The 26,867-nt window shown below is 37.4% G+C and overlaps 1 protein-coding gene across 2 annotated transcripts in view; it reads right to left on the minus strand.

Moving 5' to 3' along the window:
* LOC145673802 (transmembrane protein 70 homolog, mitochondrial-like) overlaps positions 1–25,692 on the minus strand; it is a 99,982-nt gene extending 74,290 nt beyond the window's left edge. The window contains exon 1 of one of the 2 annotated variants that reach the window (XM_081743564.1): positions 25,211–25,685. In XM_081743564.1, the coding sequence (XP_081599690.1) occupies positions 25,211–25,213 (3 nt within the window). In that variant the 5' untranslated portion in view covers positions 25,214–25,685. Of the gene's footprint in view, positions 1–25,210 lie in introns of both variants that reach the window. The other variant, XM_081743565.1, reaches the window with a different exon arrangement.
* Between the last annotated feature and the right edge of the window lie 1,175 nt (positions 25,693–26,867).

Below are 26,867 nucleotides of genomic sequence, written 5' to 3' on the forward strand. Positions count from 1 at the left end.
TCAAAGGGCCGTACGATGGAGGCATTAATGTTAATGGCACTAATGAGCACTTACTTGCTCTAACGGTTAACCTCATTTTTGAGATGATTCTTAGAAGTGGGCGTGTTGGCATGCAGTTAGAAGACCTATATCCATTATTTAAAAAGCACACGTTATCTGTGAAGTACTAACGATTTGCGTCACTATCGAACACTAACGTAGCACTAGCGACGTTTAAAGTCGAAATGGAGTCTGACATAAGTGGCTTGTCAACTTCACGGACATTATATTTTCCTTGAATGAGAGAATTTTGCGCCCAGGAAATTTGCGCCCTACCACAAAAATAGGAAAAAATGCGCTCGCAATATATTTGCACTGGGATGTTTGCGCCCTACCCCAAAAAGAGGGGAAAATGCGCCGGCTACATATTTGCACTGGGATGTTAGCGCCCTACAATTCAACTTATTTTTGTATTGTGTAAAGTAACTTCCACTCACACTTGAACTAGGCTTGCCTATCATCGTCTCAGTGAGTTACTCCATCCGTTATAATATTCCGAACAAATGAAAAAAGTACAATTTTAGTTCACTAAAGGGCAATCCATACAAATACAATTTTTCATTATACTACAAAATTTACAAAAAAGTATAAATGACTGATATATAATTATTAATATAATCAAAGAGTATAATTTAATCTACAAAAGGCTGTTTGGCTCTACCCAGATATCTCTGTTCACAATCCTTGCGAGTTGTTTGGCTTTTCAGGACACAAAATATAGAAAAGAAAATGTAAAGTGAATGTAAAATCAGTTCAGTAATATTATCAAGAAAACTATGTACAGTGTGTTTACTTGCTGGAATTCAAACACACAATTGCGTTCAGTCGTTCTTTCAGAAAAAAATTTTCCGGGGGGCACACTTAGTATTCCGGAGGGGGGTCACTGCTGGTACTATTCTATTTATTATTATATTATAGACGTATTATTTTGGTCTCCTCCGAGGGGGCACTCTGAGAGCTCTGGGGAGGCCAGTGTTCCCCCAAAATCATCTCTGGAAGAAGCAGTGATTGCGTTGATCCGTTGTGTTCTTTTGGCTTATATTGAAGTTTATTCTCCCCTTATATAGCCACAATGAAAATAAATCACAAATAGCATGGTTGTGGGGGGAGGATTGTTTATGCTGTAATGTCAGCCCCTCCGAGCAAATGCGTAAGCTCCAATAGGTTCTTTTATTTCGCAGGGCTCAACTTTCCGGTGGAGGTACATTGCAGGCGCAATTTTCCCTGTTCTTGAGGTAGGGCGCAAATTTCCCAGACGCAAAATTCTCGACACCGTTCGAATGACCTCGGAAAACTATATCTTTTTCAATACTTTTTTATATTCTTTTACTCGAGATTTCTTCATAGCTTCTTATTAAAATACTTACTAATATATCCTCATTTTATTGTCCTAACCAATCAATATGGGTATGTTGTCAGTAAAATATTTAGATTGATCGAGCCTCTGGTGTGTAACCACAGTATTTCATATCATCCCCCCATTAGAAATCTTGGCTAAACGAACCAATATATGTTGCCAATAAAATAGTTTAGAATGATTGAGCCCCTGGTAAATAACCACAGTATTTCGTGACAGACCCCCTCCCCTTCCTATTACCATATTCTAGCTACATGCCTGACTCAGCTAATTCTCTACATTCTTTACCAAGCACACATTTTCTAAAGCGGAAAATGCTCTCTAAATACCTAAGCTCATTATTTTCAGCAGATGCACAAATTGGGTAACATTCTATCTACATGAATGTTATATATATGTCGATTACTGGAAACCGCTTCTCGCTATCTATTACCATATTTACTATATAATGATTAACGTTAAAACCGGAAATGGTTGATTTGTACCGCTTCCGGTTTGAATATTACATTCATCAGGGAACTCGATTCTTAACTATTGACTCTGTACATCATGGCCAAAATTGATTGGTAATCCATCAGATAGTTCTTGAGACTGTTTGCTTCACTGACGGACAGAATGAATATATGGCTATAGAGTTTTGATAAACTAAATTCGTTAATGAGTGATGATGGAACAAATATAAGAAAGGTAGGCCTTCCACCGGGAAAATTTTCGAACACAAAATTAGCCATCGAAAACCCACATGTCCTGGGTTAGAATGCCATAGATGAAAACTCTACCACTGAGTCATCAATCACCCGCTTATTAGTTTTATTAATTATTATATTAATATAAATTAATTAATGCCTGCTTATGTTAATTATTGAACAATTACATTGCACACTTCGTAAAGTAAAAAATTATAAATTTGTATTTACTGTACATACAGTGAGCGCAGAAAGTGTTCGTACACCTATGCTATTGAAACGAGAATGTTTGCGAAAAAGAAACAGAAAATTTAAGAAGTGTAATAACACACACAATATGAATAATGAAAACTAAGCTTTATGAATATATCAATAAAGAACCACAAAGACAAGTTTAATGGTCAGAAAGTAAATAAATTCCGTAGAAAGTGTATAGAGTAGACGCAAAAAAGTGATCGTACACCTGACGTACGAATACGAAACAAAGATACCACAACTGGGGTTCACTAGTATTCACCTGAGTATACACCTTTGTATAGCATGACGAGTAACAGAATGAGTTTAGTTGTGAATAGAAGTGAAAAAACTGCACGGTGGGCTGTCAAAGTGGGAAGCAACCGAACAGAAACAAATGAGGAGACAAGAAAAGTAATTATTAAATTGCATAAGAAGGGTAAGTCTTTGACAAAGATAGCAAACCTTGCAGACAGGCCTCGTTCAACAGTACAAACAATAATTGCGATGTATAATGTTTCAATCACTGTGCGAAAAAAAAAAACAAAAAAACTGGAAGACCAAGAGTGTTGAGTGAACAAGATAAACGTTACATTATTAGGGAAAGAAAAAAGGTTCCAAAAAATAGTGCTGTGCAATTGGCAACGGATCTGGAAACACGCGGTGTTAAAGTATCAGCCAGTACAGTGCGGAATATTTGCAAGGTATCATGGTCGGATAGCCAGGAAAATGTTCTGGGTGAACAAGACGAATCGTATAAAGAGACTAAAGTTTGAAAAAGAGTATAAAGATAAGGGATCAGGCTTCTTTCTGGAATAGGGTCATATTTTCGGACGAAAGTAAATTTAACTTTATCGAGTCCAATGGGAGGCGTATTGTATGGCGCAAGGTGAATACAGAGATGAATCCTCAAAATCTCGTCCCTAAAGTAAGACACGGAGGAGGGTCCGTGCTCGTCTGGGCTTGTATGAGTGCTTCAGGAGTGGGTCGTCTCCACCTTATCGATGGAGTGATGATCCACAAAGTGTATATTAACATATTAAAGGAAAATTTCCATACTAGTGCGCAGAAGATGGTTCTTGAAAACAATTTATTGTTCAGCAAGACAACGACTCCAAACATACAGCGGAAAATACTCGATTGTGGCTACTCTATAATACCTTGAAACAGCTTCGCACACCTCCCCAATCCCCAGATATGAACCCCATAGAATATCTATGGTCTGTTCTGGAGACAACAATCAGAAGGCACAGCTTCTCTACTCAGGGCCGGCGCTAGCAATTTTGACGCCTTGGGCGGTGCTTTCACATGCCGCCCCTTTAATCCGCAAACCTTATTTTGACAGATAACGTTCAAGTGTCATTTAAAAACATGTATAAAATGGAAAAGTAAACAAAAAAAAAAAAAAAAAAAAAAAGAACTACCTTTCTGGAATGTTCACGTAATATTTAAACGACTCTATACTGACACAATATTCAGTATGCTCGATTTCGCTGTATATCTGTAATATAGAGCAGCGCATACAGAAAATAAAATTTTAAAAATATACTTTAATCATGACTAAGAATTTTAATTTTTAGGCTTATTTTATATCAAAAGGCGTTTTCAACAGAGTATGGAGCAAGAAGATAATACAGTAAATCAGATATTATGGTAAATGTAAGTGATTAGCTTAAGCCTTATAATGTACTAAAACACAATAGACATACATAAATTTAACATACCTTAATTGAAAGAAACTTTTCTTGCTTTGATATGAGCAAATTTCTTTATCACATCACGTAGTCCAATGTTTTAGCCAATTTGTGTTCTATTGATATCGTCGCTAGACCACTCAAGCGTGTTTCAGACATAGAAGAGTGTAGATAGTTTCTAATAAACTTAAATTTCCAAAAACTTCTTTCTCCACTTGCCACTGTTACAGGCAAGATTAACAAAATTCTACGTGCAATACTAACATTGGGAGCAAAGTCATGTTCCTAATATTTTTTTTTTTTTTTTTTTTTTTGAACTTTCACAGGCTTAATTATAGTGGATAACACTTTCAGTTTGTCTTTCAAATCACTGGGGTTAATATCTTTCAATTCTTCGTGTGTTAAAATGGTAAGTTTAGTACACTTTTCAGACAAAAAAATCAGGTGGTAGGCTATATCTTTACGATTATTTATATCGCAAAGAAAATTGAAATACTCGCTGTGATGTTTAAGTTGCTCAAATCTTTCTCTTAAAAGCTAACACAATCACTTCTAGAACTTTGTAATAAAAATCGATCTTGTATCTTGTTTGTGGCTGTTTTCAGTAGCTTCATCCTCTGCCTCGTACTGAAACAGTCTCTTCTTTCGACTTCGAGCTTGCACTGTATTACGTATCAGTGGATCACCCGTATCTAATGCTGATGCCAAGTCCATCGTATCAACTAAGTAAGATTTAAACTTTGCATAATTTCTGCTCCTCTCAAAGTACCCAGATATATTTTCAAGAAATCCTACTGCATCCAACACATGAGAATCAATGCTTTAAAGTCATATCAGACAACGAGTGAGTAAAGGAAAGAAAAGTAACTCAGCTGGTTTGCTATACACAGAGCATCGTGGACGACCATCCTATCGGTTCTATTGTCATTACTTATTTGAAGTAAGGCATCATAAACTTCCTATATTTGATAACTGAGTCAGAGCATCAATTCGGCTCTCCCACCTTGTGGTGGATTATGATTTTAAAGTGAGACTACTAATATGTTCCTTTAGTATGGCCTAACGTTGAACTGACGCAGAAAAAAAAGTCATAAACTTTTTTTTAGCTATACAAAAAATGAGACATTTCTCAAGAAATAATACGCTGTACGATTTACTATATTCGGAATGAACAATTTGTAAACTGGTCAAAAACTCGCTATTAGAACCTAAATGTCTCTAGATGCTACCAGGGGCGGATCCAGGGGGGCGATCGGGCGATCGCCCCCCCCAGAAGAGGAAACTTTTTTATTTTATATATAAATAAAATATATAGTTTATTTTTTGACGCTCTTAAAAGTAGCTCTAAGTAGCAGTATTACAACCCACCGCCCCCCCCAGAAGTCCGTCCTGGATCCGCCCCTGGATGCTACAGGCTAGAACGGCCTGTCTCAAGTGGGAGTGTACCTTTTGCATACTTGGAGCGGAGCGTTAGAACATTATTGAATAGAAAAAAATATAAAAAGACACCGTGATAATCTTATGCACTCTAGCTCAAAATCCTATCTACACTGCTGCAAGGGAAATATTGAACGAGATACCTGTGGCTAGTAGTTTGATAATTGAAAACGAGGAGGAATGCTCTGAATTTCCTGAGAGAGTATTTTCTTGAATGTGAGTAAAGTTCAATTACATTCTCAGGTTAACACAATCTTATTTTTCCATGTGAGCCTATTACGAAGCATTATATTTTGATAGTATTCTTTTCTTTTTCAAATTTTGCCGCCCATTAGACTTGCCGCTCTGGGCGGTGGCACGGCTCGACCCTCTCTCGCGCCGGCCCTGTCTCTACTAAAGAAGGCCTAAGAAAAGCTATTCAAGAAGAATGGGACATAATCAGTCCCGAAGCTACAGAACTACGAACTACTACAGGTGAAATCAATGCCACGAAGACTACAATCATTAACGCACAGGGTAATCCCACAAAATATCAAATAAGGTAATATACTTTATAAGCACTAATTCAAGCATAAGTGTACGGTGACATTTTGCGTTTACAAAAAAGGAATTCTCTCTTTTCTTCTGAACAAAACAGTGATTGTGTTTGTTTGGCCTTTCTCTTGTATATAGAAATAAAATGTATGAATGTGTAGTCTTAATTCTGGTTATATATATATTTTCCACCTCCCGTTCTCATGCTAGCTGTTTTCAATATAAAGTATGCACGGTGTACGAACACTTTCTGCGCTCACTGTAGGTATGTTGACAATAAGCGAATGTTATTAGAATATTTGTTGAGATTTCTTTTCCTCCACTGCCTTTCGCCTGGTTAAAAAGTAGTTTGCAGTGCTTTGGAGCAGCTGCAGGTGGGAACGCGATAATGTTTGAGACATACCGGCGACTTTTTTGTGTGTGAAAATAAGACCTTCTTTATAAAACAGTAAATAACTGCAGTAGCAATTGTCTACGTAAGTGATAAAGACATATCCAACTACAAGAAACTAATACAGTATATATATTCATTATTGTGTTTCTCTTTTAACAGCTACTAGCTAGGGATGGCCAATTCCAGAATTTTTACTTTCCGGAATCCGGAAAGTAAAATCGGAAAAATTCCGGATTTCGGAAAAATTCCGATTTTTTCTAAATTCCGGATTTTTTCCGAAATCCGGAATTTTTCCGAATTCCGGAATTTTTCCGAAATCCGGAATTTTTCCGAATTCCGGAATTTTTCTGGATTCCGGAATTTTTCCGAATTCCGGATTTTTTCCGAAATCCGGAATTTTTCTGAATTCCGGAATTTTTCCGAATTCCCGATTTTTTCCGAATTCCGGAATTTTTCCGAATTCCGGATTTTTTCCGAATTCCGGATTTTTTCCGAAATCCGGAATTTTTCCGAAATCCGGAATTTTTCCGAATTCCGGAATTTTTCCGAATTCCGGAAAGTAAATTTTCCGATTCCGGAAAACAAAATTTCCGGAATCCGGATTCCGGAAAATTTTGGCCATCCCTAATTTTAATATATAGATAATAATTGGAATAGTTTTATTTTCGAGTGCTATTTTTTAATATTCGCAATATTGAAATTCTGAACTTAAATTTTTCGCGTGTATGAAAAAAAAAAGATATCATTACTAGTAAAATTAACCTAATACAAACATATTTATTTTTTCAATTTTTCCGGAAAATCGAAAAAAACGTTTAAAAAAACAGGTTCAAAATTTCCGGAAATTTGACAACATTAGTTCAGACACAGTTGTACTTTGCCCAGCATTAAACTCTGATCTTAGTTCCGACGCAGTTCGCCGCCTGTTCTGTTTTACCAGTCTGCCCAGCCTACGATGTTCGACATCTGTAATGAGGTGGGGCACCCAACCCTTCGACATTTGGACGTCTTTTCCCCTTGGTTTCGCCACTTGCTGAAGACAATCACCATAGCACTCCTCGAACACCTGACAAGTCCTGCAGTTTCCGAAATTCTCGTGCCGAGTGTTTCTGATCGAGCACTTCCTTCAAAATAATATTAAAAATTATAGAAAAATTTTCGAGACATTCGAGTCGAGTCGAGATTTTTACCAGATGTCTCGACACCGAAAATTCGAGTCGAGAAATGCGTTTGTCTCGACTCGTCTCGAATTTTACAAAGTGTGTCTCGACTCGAATTCGAGTCGAGTCGAGTCGAGATTCGAGACATGTCTCGACTCGAGCGCATCCCTAATATTAATGGGGGGGGGGCTTGAGCCGGGTGATCCTCCCTGACTACGCCACTGTCAGACATGACCTACAGCTTAAGGAGATGTCTTCCCATCATCAGAGGCTTCAGAATCTTCATAAGATAACATGTAAAATTTAATTCATAAATATCTTAGAAAATACTGCATTTAGGAACTGGTAATTTTGTTGCCAAAGAGTAATACAATTCAGATGACTGTCACAATTTTGCACCTAATTACTAGGATTAATTGTAATGCATTCTTCCGTATTGAGTTACTGCAGGTAAAGAGTCAAAAGACCACTTGCAAACCTCATTAATTACTATGGATGACATTCATAGTCAAATTCATGAAGAACAAATGCTGAGGAGGGATGTATTATGACAATTTGAAAAGTGAAACCCGTGTCTACCCCTTCAGTTTCATAATCATTTATGCCTTGAGCAGTCTCCCTTTCCACTCCCACCTCCCACTTCCCACTGATTTCCCACAACTTTACGACGCAACTATCTGAATGTGCTTTTTCGGCGTAAGTTTGTATGATTCACGTGTCAACAAAATACTTCGTGGAACAAAGATAATGATCTTTGAAACCTCAGTATGGAATGTCTTTCCAATTGCTTTTCTACATCTTTTGTTGGTTGAAACGGATGGATTCTCCTCACAAATGTACAACCAAAAAAAGTCTAAATGTTTCTTATATATTTGCCTATTTCTTTTGTTTTCTGGAAGGATAGATTTCTTTTCATTTTATAATATTCATCACAAAAACGCACACAGTGCGATGATTCTGTGCTTAGAACGGATTAATTGTGTGCAGGGATGGCAAAAATCAAGTTTTCGTTGTAAGTCTTTTTTTTTTTTTGAATAACTAGAGTTTGGTTTATCAAAACTTCATTATATATTTACCATATTCGCGTGTGTTAGTGTGTGACAAAAATAAATAAATAAATAAAGTATTTCATGGATCATCACCAAATTTGGTAAAAATACAAAGAGTCAAGAATTAGGAAGTGAGTTTGTTATTAAAATAGTCTTCTCAAACCGAAAGTGGTTTAAATAAACCATTTCCGGTTTGATTATTGATCATCATAGATCGAAGAACGTAATACGTATTAAGATCCGGGTTTCAGTTTCGTAAGAACATATTTAATCTCTATTATTAACTCTCTAATAAAACCGGAAGTGGTTCATTCAACTATAATTTCTCGTTTCAATAAATATTGGTCTACATAGAGCAAGAGCGGTAAATGAAAGCAGTTTTCTCCATTCGGATAGCTCTCAAGTGTCTCAAAAGTGCAGTGGCGTAGTCAGGGGGGCTCACCCGCCTCAAGCTCTCCCCATTAGTGTTGTAATGTTGAAAGTGGATTCTGCTTACATGAAGTATGTTCCATTTGTAATGTTAGAACTTTTCTTTTTAGTTTCCTTAGTAAGCATAAGGGAGCTTGTAGTTTTACTCCAGATGTAATTAAGTATGTGTGTATGTAGTACTTTATTCCTCGGTAACTACCAGCTAAATTTAAACCAAATTAGATGTACAAGTACCCAATCATCTAAGGAATAAAGATCACTACATGTGATGGCCGAGCTTGGTCGGCGATAGGCTCGGCTCGGCTTGCCTTGTATGTTCTATTTTATTTCTCCGTAACTACTGGTCAAATATAATAGAAATATGGTGTGCAGATAGCCCATTATGCAAAGAATAAACATCTCTATACTTGGTGGCCGACTCGGCAAAGGACAGGCTCGGTTCGGCTCTGTTTGTATGTTGTACTTTATTTCTCGGTAACTATTGGTCAGATTTAAATCAAATTTGGTTTCCAAGTATCGCTTAAGGAATAAAGATCATTATATATTATGTCTGGGCTCGGTCGCCGACAGTCTCGACTCGACTTGTCTTGTACGTTGTATCTTCTTTTTCAGTAACTACTGGCCGAAATATTTTAAACAGGGACGCAAGTGAAATGCAGGACAAAAATGTCCTTCTCTCCTCTTGCCTTATGTTTTCTTACTTGCTTGACAAAAGTTATATTATTTTGCTTGGTGAATTCTTTTCCTTCAAACCTTCAGAAAATCATGCTTTTGCAAAGCTCTGCTTTCTTTTAACCCCAAACAGATACATGATGGCAAAAAGTTTCGGAATGTGTTGCTATTTTCACTGCTCGCTTCTCATTTTAGATAGTGTAAATTTACAACAAAGGGGGGAAGTGCACCTTTGCAGTCCCTACATTCGGCCCTGTATATATATATAGATATCTATCCGGCCAGGGTATCTATCCGGCCCTGTATAGATATAGATAGATAGATAGATAGATACAGTGGCGGTTCCAGGATATGAACAAGGGAGGGGCTAAACCATAGCTTGCAGCTTTATCCAGTGTAAAGCAGAATTGAAGCCCATTTTAACCAGTGTATATCTGATCGTTAAGGGGGGACTATAGCTCCTATAGCCTTCCCTCGGATCCGCACCTGTATACAAGGGCGCCGATTTCTCTGTAAAATGGGGGGCCTCATTTAGATGAAGAAGGCATATATGAGGATTTTAAAACAAATTGCATTCAAATTATTCCAAATATTATATCTTCTTAAATACAATAAGGGGGCCCACATGTGCTTTGGGGGGTCCCGGGTCATCTTGGTCCCCCAGGATCGGCGCCCATGCCTGTATATATATATATCGGGTGTTGCAAAATAAGTGTTACAACTCTTGGGAGGTGAATCCTGCCACTGAGACAAGAAAAAATGTTCTCTTGAACTTTTGGCTATCGGACATAGTTTCAGATCTACAAGGTGCCGAAAGCGTGGGAAAATGACTTTCAGACGCCAATAGCTCGGAAACTATCCAATGTAAAGAGGACGGGTAAAAAATTCACTGAAGGAGTCATACCTGCTGTATTGAATTTTGCATGTTTCACAATCCTACCATGCACGCGCAAGGGATTCCCCAAAGGAACGTAGGGAGTCCCGGATAATCTGCTAAATGAAAGTTGGTCTAAATGGATATGAATTGATGGGGTTTCTACCAGGTAACAATAATTCGTTTGTATTAAGTCGATATCTAGAACAAATACAAAATGGCGGAAACTTTCATGCCCGTTGTGTGTGGTTGCATAATCGCCAGGTACGGATGCTGGCCAACAGTGAAGTTCTGAGTATTAAGTGTAGCGTATTTGTACTCAGATGCTCTAGAAAGACATCTGTAGTGTCGGTAGAGCACAACAGATGGAGCAGGGTGATTCACATTGTGGAAACACGTAACGAAAAATGACCAGAAATGCACTCATACTCAGTAAACGTGAGTTCAAAGCGTCGGAAATGTAAGGATTAGCGTCAAGAATATGAAAGTCAATTCACCAATAATATTCCCTCAAACCGACGCAATATGATGTGTACGGTTGCATACCAATAAGGATGCAACAACTGAGGCAAAGTTGAAATTGTGCAAGGGGACTCACTAAGAAACTGGGTAAACTAAATGAATGTCTCTAGTGGGATCACATAATCGATATTGAAATGCGGCCAATGTGTGTGTTGATATCGACATATAACTAATGGACAAATGTGAACAGGTGCCACTACTGCTGGGACACCGTCCCACGTGGGAAAAATAAGAAAATAACTACTCGGGTTCTGAATCTGAGGCCGTGGGCTCCCAGTAGGATTGGAAACTACGACCACGCGAGCGAAAGCGAGCGCTCTAGCCCTGAGGCTCAAGGGAGCCTGACTTTCTCTGTATACATTTTTTTTTTGAGGAGTACCCACTTTGTTTGGCAAGCGCTCTTGTACAGCCTCCCGACATGCTTGTGTGTTACATTTTGTTACTCCTGCTGCACAGTTGTAAACAATCAGAGCTTTAAGACGTTTCTTCCTATTTCTCATGTAGTTTTATTTTCCATATGTATGGTGTGTCAGCTGTAGTGTTACATGTGCCAAATTGGTTCATTTTCGTCTTTGTCTTGGCATGTGTACTGTGTGTAAGATACATATTTCTGGAGGTATTTTGATATCGAGTACGTCATATGTCCGAGAAGACGTGAGACATGATACACGTTTGTTATTTTAACGCTCTATCACAATTTGAACCATGGATTAAGAGATTTCTTTTCATATGTGTCGACTGTGGGACAATGTCCCAAACAAAGTGGGACATTGATACAATCTTGTTCTAGTTACGTTCTACCAAAAAGTGCACCAGATGTAATAGCAGAATGTACAACGTTATTTTCCTAATTTTCGCATGTGAGACGGTGTCCCAGCAGTAGTGGGACATGTTGACATTTGTCCAATAGCTATATGTCGATATCAGCACACACATTGGCCGCATTTCAATATCGATCATGTGATCCCACTAGAGACATTCATTTAGTTTACCCAGTTTCTTAGTAAGTCCCCTTGCACAATTTTAACTTGGCCTCAGTTGTTGCATCCTTATTGGTATGCAACCGTACACATCATATTGCGTCGGTTTGAGGGAATATTATTGGTGAATTGACTTTCATATTCTTGACGCTAATCCTTACATTTCCGACGCTTTGAACTCACGTTTACTGAGTATGAGTGCATTTCTGGTCATTTTTCGTTACGCGTTTCCACACATGTGAATCACCCTGCTCCATCTGTTGTGCTCTACCGACACTACAGATGTCTTTCTAGAGCAGCGTTTCCCAACCTTTTTCAACTTGTGGCACACTACGGGTGTTACTTGGATTCTCGTGGCACACTTATAGATATTATTATTTGTAAATATAAAACACAGTGGTATTTTTTTGTGATTATTGATCTTCTCACAGAGAAAAAAGCTCGATCACTGTTGTTTTCCCGCTGGTAAATCATTATGCTTATTTTTTGTTCTAATTTAAAAATAGAAAACAATTGCAATGAAATATTGGACTCAGGTTTTTAAAAATACTCTTTCTTTTTAAAAACTGTATCCAACCTTTTACTAAGAAGGAAGATCACTAAATAACGAACGAACAAACAAATCTCTTACTTTTAAAACACAAATATAGGTAATTTGCGAAAGGATTGAATAATATTTTAAATTTTCAAGTTACGAAATAGTCTGCAACAATAATGGTCATAACAGTGATAACAAATACTTTTTTCAATATTACAAATGTACAGAACAGTAACACGGTATGAAACTTAAAATGGTAGATTCATAGTAGAGGTTCGTATTAATGTGAAATACAAATATACTATTTTCAATAGGTTTTGCAATTTGATTGCTATAAAATTAATAATTTTGTTTCGATTCCTCGCGGCACACCAGTGGCCCATTCACGGCACACCAGTATGCCGCGGCACACCGGTTGGGAAACGCTGTTCTAGAGCATTGGCCAGCATCCGTACCTGGCGATTATGCAACCACACACAACGGGCATGAAAGTGTCCGCCATTTTGTATTTGTTCTAGATATCGACTTAATACAAACGAATTATTGTTACCTGGTAGAAACCCCATCAATTCATATCCATTTAGACCAACTTTCAATTAGCAGATTGTCCGGGACTCCCTACGTTCCTTTGGGGAATCCCTTGCGCGTGCATGGTAGGATTGTGAAACATGCAAAATTCAATACAGCAGGTATGACTTCTTCAGTGAATTTTTTACCCGCCCTTTTTACGTTGGATAGTTTCCGAACTATTGGCGTCCGAAAGTCATTTTCCCACGCTTTCGGCACCTTGTAGATCTGAAACTATGTCCGATAGCCGAAAGTTCAAGAGAACTTTTTTCTTGTCTCAGTGGCAGGATTCACCTCCCAAGAGTTGTAACACTTATTTTGCAACACCCGATATATATATATATATATATATATATAATATGAAATGCTTGTGTGTGAACGCCACCTTGATGAGTTTCTCGCTACGCAACTGCAAGAATACCTTTCATGTCCTCTATTGATCTTCAATTGAAACCGGAAGTCGTAGGAATGAACCACTTCCGGTTTCAATAGTCATATCCATAGAACAGGAATTGTAACAGTAAGAAGCGGTTTTCTGCATTCTATTCAGCGTTCTAAAAATAGCTGCCATCTTCTGTCTTGGGCCTCTATTCAAACCGGAAGTGGTCGAAAATCAGAAAATTCCTGTTTTAACGTTGAGAGTTATAGAATAAATCTATAATAGATAACAAGAAGCTGTTTTCTGCAATCAGTTAAGCGTCCCAAAAAATATACATTTCGTCTGTATTCTAATCCCTCTACTAAAATCGGAAGTGGAAGAAATCTATTACCTTTTGGGGTTTCAATATTAATTGTGAAAATATTGCACTACAGAAACCTACTTTGTTTTATGAACTTTTTTTTTTTTTTACTTTGTTGAGTAGCCCTAACCTGTATTTTCTTTTAAAACATGAAATAAGTCAAACTGGACATCATACGTAAACTAGTTTTAGAAATGATTTACGAGTAGAGCACAGATTATTTACCACTCTGCCCATTCAGTACTGTCTAAGCTTGACTAAGTCAAGCGGAGTAGCGCGTCTGAACAAAGGATTATGAATTAGGAAAACTAATATATAACAGTGGAGTATACTGGTTTGATGGCTTGGGCTACCACTAACCTTTATGACACCTGTACATTATTATTATTTATCACTTTGTAATAATAATAATAATAGCTCTTCTTCTTCGGAGTAACGAGCAGTTGCTAGTTGGGAGTAGTTCCTCTTTAGTAACGCCTATGCTCTTCCTGCTGGTCTAAAACCTAGAGCCCGCTCCTTTGATGGACGTGGTCCCGGGACGATTTTTGGTGGAAGAGGTTGAAGGCATATATATATATATGTCAAACATCATGTTCTGTGATGGAAATACGTTAGAGCTCATTATCTCTTGTCAATACAAAGAGGAACAAGCCAAATGCTAAGTTTTGTGTGGTTTTCGTACGCCAGGCTCTGAACTTTACAGTCCCATAACTTTTTTCCTACTGGCGGACTGCAGCTAATAATTTGGTAACTTACTAACTACCTGATGCTCTTTCAGTATATGTAACTCTTATTGCGTAATTCGAGTCTCGATATCGCGCCCCTTGCTTGTTAGTAAATAAGTAAGAGATTCATTTGATGAGTATTGGTCTGCAAGTATGATGACAGCCTTAAGATTTGAACTCTGCAACATCTTAATATTTTATTCTGATGTCTGATAACTCCTACATGACATTAATTATATAGCCTACTTTCTATTGAGGAACTAGGGCTACTAGTAGTCAAAGCCCACATTTAAATATCCGGGCTATTTTCTACTGACTTAGGCCTACTACTAGTCAAAGTCTATATTTTAATAAATCTTCATACCCAGCATACGTTTTTCTAAAGCAAAATGGGATATATCTGAGATACTTTCAGCCAGTGTGGAAAAAAATAACAAGGAGATATCCTTTCACCAAAGTTTCGTTTACCGATATTTGTGTGCTCCAAAATTTCCTGCACGAAAGTATCAGCACAGGGGAGGGAGTTGGATTGCTTTCTTCAGTAAGAGGAAGTAGTATTCTTTTGTTTGTCCAGATCTGTTTTCAGTTTATATTTTAATATTAAAAATCTACTTCATATTAATATTCAAAGTCTAGTTTCATTTCTGTCATATTTTCCGTCTGTCATTTTTCCGTTGCTTATTTATTTTATTCAGGTTTATTTTCCTTTGCAATTAAATTAGTTAATCTATAAATGTATTTACTTATCATTATTGTATTCTTTATTTCGTAAATTATCTTATAATACAAATATATTATTAGTGGTGAGCTTATGTCCGGGGAGCTTTTGTCCGCTTTTGCATTAACATAGGTGAGCTTAATGACGGTGAGCTTATGTCCGCGACCCGAAAATATACACCAAGTTTTGACTTATAAATATTTTACATAGTGTATATTGAAATATTGTCTTCCATGTGGCCTACATGTGTAAACTTTCATCATGAGATTGATTTTACTAACTCCCTTCCCCTTTTTATACTTGATGAATTGCAACCTCAAACAACAGCATTATTCCTTAAGTAAAAGGAAGGCACATAACACATAACCGGACTCCGCTAGTCTACCGTAAGCTTTTCCATTGTCTCAAGATACTGAATCAACGCCGGAAAAGTACTTTAGCTCCCACTGGGAATTGAAACCAAGGCCTATGTGGGGATCCACAGGATTCAGATTTATCCCCACAAAACTTCGCAAGTCGACGAACATTTGTGAACTTTCTTACTATAAGTGTACTTCTTTGTCATCGAAATGATTGACATAGCCTAAAAATTTTAATATCTTTAGCTCTATCATGTTTAATAAGAGGCACTAATTAACAATTACTTGTCGTCTTTTCGGGTGTTGAATAACACAGGTTAAATACTACATATACGTATTAGACCTGCAAAAATCTTCGGATCCCTCCAAACAAACAAAAAAAAAAAAATCTGGGCGCGTGCTCTAAACATTCATTTATTTATGTAAAATATTTCAAATGCAGCTTCTAAGGCCAATTTACAACAGAATATTTTAACATCAATAATGGAAAAAGGAAAGGAGAAAATCAGGCAGGATTTATGCTTAAAGATAACATCCCAACATTCACTTTGTGGAACAACGAAAAAAGCTGGTAAAACCGGTCAGGGTAGCAGGCCACATGCTTTGAACCCAGGATCTCCCTTTTGCGAAAGAAGAACGCTAGCCACTAGGCTATGCTCGCTAGACATAATAATAATAATAATAATAATAATAATAATAATAATAATAATAATAATATAGTTTGATTCAATATAGTGAACAAATTGGGGATGTGCCTGGATTAAGAATCAGCAAACAACGGTGAAATATTCCAAAAATAATGCAGATTGATAGCCAATGACGTGGTCATGCATCACACAATTTCCTAGCTATTTTGTGGGCTTTGTTTTAATAATAATAAAATATGATTTTCACAGGCTTGCGCCCACCATTCATGGAACAGTTCTTACATAAATTAATCCTACTCTTGTTGTGGACAGCGAAGAGCGCTATGAAAACAAAGCAAGATGAAGAATGAAAGAGATTGTCTATTTTCCCTCCCCTTTGCTACTTTTGTCTCACTCTGTGCTTCCCCCTGACCCTGCTATCCCCTTCCACCTGCCTTTTTCCTTGTATGTGACTGACTTCCTCCTATGAAATTCACAGAAATCGATCTCTTTTTTCTCCCTGTTTCTACTTCATATTTGCAATAACAACATATGAAAGTGAAATATTCATTCTGCTTCACCACCTGAAGAACGAAATTCAATGTGACCCTCTGAAGAACAATACAATAGATACCATGTACGATGAACTCTCCAAAGATCTGATAAGATCTGTAACTGATGAACACAATACCTTTACCAAACCTGTCTGATCAACTGTGTTACTCATGTGGCAAATAGTATTTGTAACGAAATAGCTTCTGTTCCACACATTTTAGTTCCATTAGATACCCGCAGAGGAAAGAATCTCATTCAGCTGGTACCAGTTGTTGATTTTCTTCCACCAAGCGTGAAAGGAATACCCGAAACAGATTTGTTCCTTCAATTAGTTACGGTACAATAACGTTACATGCTCGAATAACGTTACGGTGCCGTAACAAAAATTGGTGTTATACCTTGTACCTACCTACATTAAATAACCAATAATTTTGTTACAGAGAACTATTTTCGTTACGTTACAGTTACGTTAAGTTATCCACCCCTGTATAAATCGTTCTGTAAATTTCTAATCAGTGACGTAGAATATTTTGCATGCTCATGTGTAAATAATTGTTTCGTATATCGTTAACCAAAACTTACTCTGTGTATTTAACTGACAAAAGTTAAGATCTTACTCAGTTTGATAATTGATTCTTATAGTTATGGAGTCCAAGGAGTTATCCTCTAAAAGCAGCTATCTGTAAGGTAGCATAGCATATTTAAACTCAGTAATACCAATGGGTTGTAGGGGGCGCCATATGGATTCTTTGCCAGGGTGATATTTTCCCCTTCCGCCGGCCCTGGTGGTAGAGTTCCTACTAGCAACAAAAAATGTCACATGAAGGAAGTCTTTCCACTAAAAATTGTTCCTGGTCGTTTCTACTATCCTAGTTTCCCCTCTCTTCCCATGAGAGAATGAAACAGATGCCTTTTGATACCTGATACTCCTCTGTGATATCCCCGTACTGTTACTTGATGGCTTTAACTTGCATTGTCATCATTTCATTTGATTTTAATTGCAGTGCTGCAAGGTGAGTAAGCACGTACTAACAATTTGTTAAAACAATAACTATGTCCATCGTAGAATGTTATAGTGAGAGTTCTTGAAACGGCTGCTTCATGATGTTCGCAACAATCACTGAGAACATCACTTATCGAAAGGACTAAGTAATTTCTACTCCATTTGTTAGTCCATTTTGTAAAGTTTACAGAAGATTTCCTTATAATTAACCATGTAATAAATAGTTCATGTATATCACGGAACGAAATTTTCAAACGAAGGTTATAGTTAAGGAGCCGTACTTCCCATTTAGGGAAGGGCGAGAAACGCCATACTTTCAGGAATTATTCATTGAATATCTACCTACTTAAAAAGTTGGTAATATACCCAATTTTAATTAGTTAATGAGTGATTTGAAATTAAAGAAGACGTGTGTGTATTCCGCTCTCGTTGTGTTGTCAACGTTGTTTATTTACATAGGCGTTTTGCGCTTTCCAAATGTTCGATGCCACGTCATGAATGGAACTGTGCGTGTGCGCATTGATGTAGGTGGCGACAGCTGTAGTCTGTAAGAAGAAGAGCAAGAAGACAAAGGAAATGGCGGGTGGTATCCTCATGTGCATGCCGGCGTGCTCTGAATGCTTCTTCTCAGAGTATGCCATAGTGGAAATGACGGTAAAACAAAGGACAGATGAGAGTATAAAACTTTTGTAGCAGCATGGCGTACTTCCTTTAGGTAAGTTATGTTCCAAATGTTGTAGGGATGCGGTTTTTTGTAAGGAAAGGAATGTGTTTCGTTGTCAGAAAACACGTTTCATTGGAAATTCGAAGAGGAAGACGAAGTGCTCCTTTTCCTCTTCACATTTCAAGGGAACGTTTTTTTCTAGGGCTAAACTCGATTTTTTAACGGTGACGCGCCTTATGGGTTACTGGTGTTTGAATAGTCGTCCAAACATCAGTAATGCTACTATGAATCTCAATATTTCCAAACCCACATGTGTCGATTGGTTTAGCTTTTGTCGTGAGGTTTGTGTTTGCTGGGCTATGGATTCCTCTACTAAACTTGGGGGTCCAGGGATAACAGTTCAGATAGATGAGTCCAAGTTCGGGAAACGCAAAAATCACTGCGGTCGTGTGATCGATGGCACATGGGTTTTTGGAGGTTATGAGGTTGGTTCTGGCAATGTATTCATGTGTGTCGTCAAGAACCGAAGTGCTGAAGAGCTGTTAAGCGTTCTTCAACAGTGGGTGAAACCTGGTACAACCATTCATAGCGACTGCTGGAAGTCATACGATAGGTTGACTGAGGTTGGATTTCAGCACTTCAGCGTGAATCATAGCTTGAATTTCGTAGATCCTGAAACTGGCGCTCATACGCAAAATATCGAGCGGTTGTGGCGAGACGCGAAGGACAGCATTCCGCGATATGGAAACAAAAGACACCATTTCGTCGGACATCTGGCCTCCTTTCTTTTCAAAAAAAAGTATCCCCCCACAACGCGGTTTCACAACTTCCTATTGGAAGTGGCTAGATTATATCCTCCAGCCATTTGAGGTATGTGAAAATGAATGCTTCCTGGCCGTTATTCTCCTTTTCGTTGCATTTCTAAATGTTGCCCTTGTACTTAACATATACGTTTGTCTAGTGCCCTTGTACTTAATATATATGATTGTGTAGTGCCCTTGTACTTAGGCAATTGAACGCATATCGCATATTTCGTGCACGTGGATACTTCTTACTGTTGCACTAGGTATAAAATTGATTCTATTTGATGTACAAGTGGTAATACAACACATAACAAACCTAGATCACGGTGCATTCTCACTCCATATTGGAGTGTGAATGCAACATGATCTGGGTTTATGTGTTGCATTACCACTTGTACATCAAATAGAATCAATTTTGTAGCTAGTGCAACAGTAAGAAGTATCCTCGTGCACCGGAGATGAGAAGTAGCTGTTCTTAACAATTACCCAAACGAAAAAAAAAAAAAAAAAAAAACTGTTCACTATATTTGCTGCCAATTTACATAATTATGGATAATTTGTAAAATGTGTGTATGCACTTATTATGCACTTCAGTTTTCACCTTAAAACTAGATACTTATTCAAACGTAGCACTATCGCTTACTAAATGTACACTGAAAAGCAACATTAGTTGGTGACTTCACTAACACCATTCTTGAAGACCAAAACTGAACACAAAAAGCCAAAGACCAATTCGCTCACATCTTTCTGTCTTGGAGCTAAAACCGAACTGCCCTGTCACCCTTCAAATTCTTTGCACAGAGTTATATAAAAGAAAAAATAAAAGAAGTACCACCCACTTCCTCTGCAGGAATTCAGAGGACTTCGTCTCACTCCTAGTTCTTCTTGTGTGGCCTCTTGACCTGTCCACTGTGGGGACCATAAAACAGCCTTCGAAACGAAGTGACTGCCAACTAACGAATTCTGTCCGCTTCAAGCAAGCAAAGCAGTTTGTAGCTTTTGCTATTTCACTCAGATGTTTCACCCTCCAGAAACCGTTTTGAGATTTTTCTTTTCATTTTTTATTTTTAAAAAAATGAAGTATGAAAATCACTCTCTCGGAAGGTACCGATGAAACATAAAATACTATTAATTTCGAGCGTTTCCAAGAATATGCATGTATAATGCATACTGATAATATATAATTAAATAATAAAAATTATTAAAAAATACAATATAAAATAGTTAATTTAAATATTAATATACAAATGAACCCAAGTCAATCTTGCCGTTTACAATTGTATATAATCAAACACTGCCGTAAGAATGGGCGGTGCAACGCACCGGGTCCCCAAGCTTAGGGGAGCCCGTCGAGCCCGAAAATCATTATGAATTTTAGAACTACCAGAAATTTAATATATACATATATATTGTTTCCAGGGGCCCCAAGCCTAAAGGTGAAGCTGAATCCCTTTTATTACTCATTACTAAATACTTATATTGTTATTCACTTCTTATATGTGGGAAAAAGAAATCATTGTCAATGTTAAAATTGCCAGCAATTTTAGTAACAATTATTATTATTTATTTATCTTGTTTTGGGGGCCCCAAACATTAGGACCATTTCTTATGTGTGAGAAATAATCATTGCGGTGAAATTCTAGATCACTTAGTAACTTGAGTAACATTGTTTTTTTTTTTTTTTCGTTTGGGGTCCTGAAGCCCAGGGCACCCCGCTAAACCTGTTTATTACTCGGTACTGAATATTTATATTTTGTTAGTTATTTCTTATGTAGAAGAAGTAATCATTGTAAAATTTTAGATCATGAGTAATTTTGGTAATTTTTTTTTCTGTTTTTGGGTCCCCAAGCCTAGGGACCCACGAAACCCTTTTATTACCCAGTATTGAATAGGTACTTATATTCTGTTATTCATTTATCTGTGAGAAAGAATCATTGTGAAATTCTAGATTAATAGCAATTTTGGTAATATTCTTTTCTGTTTTTGAGGACCCCAAGCCAGTGGCCCCTGCGAACCCGTTTATTACTGAATACTTATACTCTGTTATTTATTTTCCGTGTGGAGGAAATAATCATTGTGAAATTTTAGGTTACTCTTGCAACTTTGATGTTTTATTTTCTTATTTTATTTATTTATATTTTTTGTTCTGTTTTGGGAATCTCTATGTCAAATTGCAAGTCATAATGGAAAGTGAAACTCATTTCGCTGTGTATAACTATGGTACACTGAATAACATAGTTTCTTATATCGTTTGTTTTCTCTTAAGAAATGTATGTGATTAACACCTAATTTTGACAAATACTGAAAAGACACTTCACTTAGCACGATGGATATGCTTACTGTGCTTTTCAAAAGCTCTGTAGAATTATCGAAAATTGTGAAAAGCTGTAGTATGTAAATATAACTTTTTTTATCTTATGTTATTGCACTATTTAAGATTACTTTAGAGGATACTATCTACTTTGGAGAAAGTAGGTGTATTATTGTGTTTGCTGCTTTAACTATTATATTGAAAAATACGTTCGCTTGTGGAGGGTCCACAAATACCCTCTTGCACGGGGGCCGTGTAGTGAAATAGAAAAATGTATACTATACCCCATATCACCAGCTCTGAAAATGTAAAAAACTCTATGGTTAAAATTATGTATTCAGATTTACAAACACAAAAGTACAAAATTGAATGAACAATTGAACACTGTTGAAATAAACAAATTATTTGATGCCAACAATACTTATTTAACTTAAACACAATTTTAGACATCTAAAGAACTTAATTTCACCAACGTTCCACACTAAAATGTTGAGAAATTAAAAGAAAAAATAAATAAAAATAGCTCAAACACAGACCCGAACTTGGCAAACAACGTTGACAACTAACGCATGGTATGTTAAGAGTTAAATTAATATTACATGTTTCTTTCGTAAATATTACATGTATTATTTCAGATTGTAAATCTGCATCTCTGTGAAAAGACAACGGTGCTGGTCAGTTTAGAGAAAACACCCTTTCAAAATTTACAGGTAAAATTCTTTACTTTGCATAGAAAAACAGGTTTATAAGGAACAAATTTCTGCAGGTGGCAGAATTAAATAATAACACAGGTACAGGTAAGAAAGGTAATAATTTTATGTTCACAAATGTAGCATTACTAGTATGAGACCATTAGAAGTGCTGTAGGAATTCATATTATTGCGAAAACTCTTATGCTTTTACTACCTTTTATACGTGCACACCCGCAGTCACTGACGCGCTTGCTCCCTTCAGACGTACCCTGGAACGGGTCCATCAGCTCTGCCCTACCGTTAATCAGTTGGATGGCAAATTAGCACATGTTGGTATGTATTCTTTAGACTGTGAATTTTATGACATGGGTTCGGACGCTGCATTTATAAGGAAATCGTGGAAACATTGTAAGTTATGAACAATTACTTCTGGTGTAGTCCGGTTTAACTTCATTTGTGCCAAGGGGGTACTGCCTTATCACCCTGCGCAAATATTTTGGAAGGGAAGAGGATGGGTTTAAATAATTCTTGGGGTACATGGCGAACCCGAATTACCCTGATTTTAACGTTGTATTACTATTCATTTTTATTTTAATATAAATCATTTCTTATTTTAATATACCTTAACTAGAATTACTATTCTTTGAATACCATCGTTCACTGTTAAATGTCGATTACAAATACTTCTTATTGTAATTCTTTCTTTACTCTTCCCAGATTCTGCGCAAACTTAGTGCCTTCCGACTGTTAAGTGTTGCAAATAACGCACTATTCACAAATAATGAAACAATGAATCCTATATCTTTTTTTCCAACCAGCACTATAACAATACCCTACTAGTGTTATATAAACAAACTTTTAGAAGGGAAACTAGGGACGGAAGCCACTATCAAATAATGTCCTTGAGGCATAAAAAACTCAAAAACACATACAAAAATACTTCATTCCTACACTAGATTGCCACGCAGAGAGATACTCATATTCAAGAAATAGGAACTTATCAGGAAATGCATTTCACTGGGTTATAATAAGAAGCTATATATAAGAAAGTAACCAACCAGGCTACTAACCTACCTTCACCCATGCGTGCGGAGCAGCATTGTAGAACGTTCCCAGAGAAATTGCATTAATTGGTGCAGCATGACTTTACGAGGGCTGAGTATAACCAACACACATGCACACACAGCAAACAAACTCCAGTGCATAAAACCCGAATGAACTTAAAAACTCAAAACTAACTCGTGGTAGGAGTCCTCTAAAACTGCGAATGGTATCAAACCGAGCAGAGGAGCTCAGCAGGCAGGCAAGAGCGGCTGCGTCTGAGTGCATGAGGTTTTCCTAATTCACATCAGGCACATGCCGAGCGGTACCTAACTTATAGGTCCCAGGCCGCTTCCCTCCTTCCCCCATCATTTCTTCCTTCCCTTTCCCCGGATTGTGAGCTCGTCGAGGGTCGTCATCCCTCAAAACGTGAAGGGCTAAATGGCCTTAGATGCCGAAAGTTCAGAAATCTAAATCCTAATCAATAGGGAGCAGGCGCGTCTGTGACGGTGTGTACATTTAGCTGTAATAAAGATGGGAAACGTGCCCTACGGGGTTCTAACCTGCCTTCCCTCGCTAGGCAATACTATGTGAATTAAATACCGGTACCAAACTTTGGTAGAGAAAGGAACCAACCTAGCTACTAACCTAAATGGGGGGCCTGTGCTCTACAACCTTCCGGTGTATACGAATTAACAAGGATAAGTAAAAGAACACATTATATGATACAAAAGCGTGCGACACAGCTTTGAGACACTTTAATTCACTTTGTACACTGCCTTCACACAGCAGCTCACTTCATATCTTTTTAATGAAGGATTAGGTGATAAACACCACACTTTCCATTTCGAACTACTGCCTTATTATGCATGTAAGAGGTAAGACCCCGATATAATCTCTTTACTTGCAGAATTTTATTGTGAAATCAAGTAACATATTTCTTCCATAGACTTTACAAATTTATGGTCTCGTACAACAGGGCAGCACCCACAACTTTGCCCACTTCACCACATTTGGTTCAGATGCAACTCCCCTTAGTTTCCCCTCTGAATTACTCTAAGCCTCCATTACTGCTGCATACTCGTCCTACGTTAGTTAATAAGATAGTGGATTTGAAACCCTGCCATATTATACCCTATTGCCTGTTTACTTACTATCGCATCAATACGCGAACCCATATAATCTTAGTTTTTCTTCCTAATTTATTCAGCTCACATTTAACCTGATTCTGCTCACATGTTAGTAAACTTTATATTTCGGGGCGCCATCTGCGGCACTTAAACTTAAGAAGAAAACTAATAAAACCAATATATTTCAACAAATACTGGTATTTCGAGCAGTGGGCAATAGTGCCCTTTGGCAGATTAGCAGAACATCTATGGGAAGCATATCTAAACGAGCCCTGCGAGACTTCTAAGACCCTTCGCTCGCTCAGATGTTTTGTGCAGTAACACAGGAGATTTTATATTTGTAAGATTGTGGAAAAAATAAAAGATAACAGAAATCACTTGTTCTGCTCAATTTGCACTTTTACCCGAGTACTGTCTACGTACATTACCTTCATATATTTTGATAGCCGTCTGTATTCTTGTCATTTTTCAGAGGGATGAAAGGAAACTCTTTCTGACGGTATGACATTTGCGCAATAATACAATATGACAGCTCACGTATTTACTGACTTTGCAATAAAACACGAAAATTAAACAAATTATAAAAGAAAATTAAGAAAACACGAATGTTCGGTAAAGTAAGTGAACAACCGTTATTGTATATAGATATAAAATAGGAAACTGAACTCTATACCTACCATTTTCCCAACTACTGAACTTAAGACAGTAAACTACACGACCATTTACGGCCTTTATGAGGAGCGAAGCTAACACGACGGCAACTACACTTCAGAGTGCAATCTGAACCACTGCAATGTGTTCGATGCTTTTCTACCGGGAATCAAACCCGGAACCTCCTGCACGGGAGGCACGAAAGCTAGCCACTAGACCAGTGAATAATTAAAAATTTGAATCTTAAAATGTCGTTTCTCCACCTATTCCTGAACACAGCTGATTACACTTGGAAAAAGAACAACATCTAACAACCTATATTCAAATAGAAAAGTATGGTAAAGGCACTCTGCACCAGCCGGTCCCAAGCTCGTGTTGATGTCCTTATGTCAAAGTCTTCTTCTTCTTCTTCTTCTTAGGGTTGTTGTGCCTTGGCTCATGAGCCTTCTGGGCACTTCAGTTCGATGCGTTTGTCAAGGTTTAGATGTATTATCTGTCAGGAAATTAAATGTACACCTATTTTTCGAGTCTGGCATTCCTGCGCTCCATCCGTGGAGAGTATGAGAATTAAATCAATCTAATGTTTACTGAGGGGCAAAATGAAAAGTTTAATCTGAATAAGACATTGCAGAGGGGCACAAGCTATGAATACCCTCTGAAGTGCATAGTGTAAATAAAGGACGACACCGAAAGAGAAGCGAGAAACAGCTGTTAAACTTAGAAAAAAGAGTAAAAATTGTCCAAGTGGGAACATAAAACACAAATACAACAAATACGCCGACAACTAAACGTTCACCATGTCATGATCTTGGTGTAGTGGTTAAGGTGCTGGCTGACAAATACAAAGGTCGTCAGTTCGATTCCCCGTCAAGGGCATTTTTAAAAATTTTTGTTGATAATACATACAGCTCATGAGAGGGTAAAAGAGGTCGTATTTAGTTTTTCGCAGCAATTATTATTGGTAATGTTATGTACTGATAATAATTTTTGTCTTTGCATATTGCTTTTATTCTTTTCTTCATTTCAAACGAGAAGAATATCAGAACAAATGCCACCAAAATTTCTCTTATTTTGAATGTAAACGCCATTTGCGATTAGTGAAGAATAAAAATTGAACATTCCGAAGTAGCTGCAAAAAGTAAAAAGAAAAACATGGAAGTGGACCATACTCATGGTTACTAAAAATACAATTTCTACATCCCTTACACCTCCCGACCACGTTTCTACGTTAACAAGTAAGAGGCTTGTGTTTAGGTTAGGCTGGTCAATACGTTTTGCAAAGGGGCCCGGTTTAGCTCTGACGCGAGAAGGGAGCAAAACAATTTTTCTCTCTCCCTCTGTGTGTCTATTTAGCTATCTATCTGTGTATATATATAACGCTATTTGTCAATGCCATAACCACCCTAATTTTCAGCGGATTGAGACGAAACTTGGCACAAACAATAATTGTTGAAATATCTTGATGAGTTCGTTAACCAGGATAATCAGATGAAAATGTTCAAAATGGCGGCCCTTCAAACTCTTAAAAAGTTCCAAGGGAACCAAATTTCGCCCATAAATAGGTATTCAGAAAGTTTCAATAACTTTTCCTCTTTTACTGAAATATTTGTGTGCAGAGACTTATTGAAATATTGGACCCGATTAATCGCATAAAGAAGGTTCACGCCCTTTCGCTACGGTCAG

Source organism: Thermobia domestica, chromosome 17 (genome assembly GCF_964235325.1).
Source record: "Thermobia domestica chromosome 17, izTheDome1.hap1.1, whole genome shotgun sequence".
In the NCBI taxonomy this organism is placed as follows: Eukaryota; Metazoa; Arthropoda; class Insecta; order Zygentoma; family Lepismatidae; genus Thermobia; species Thermobia domestica.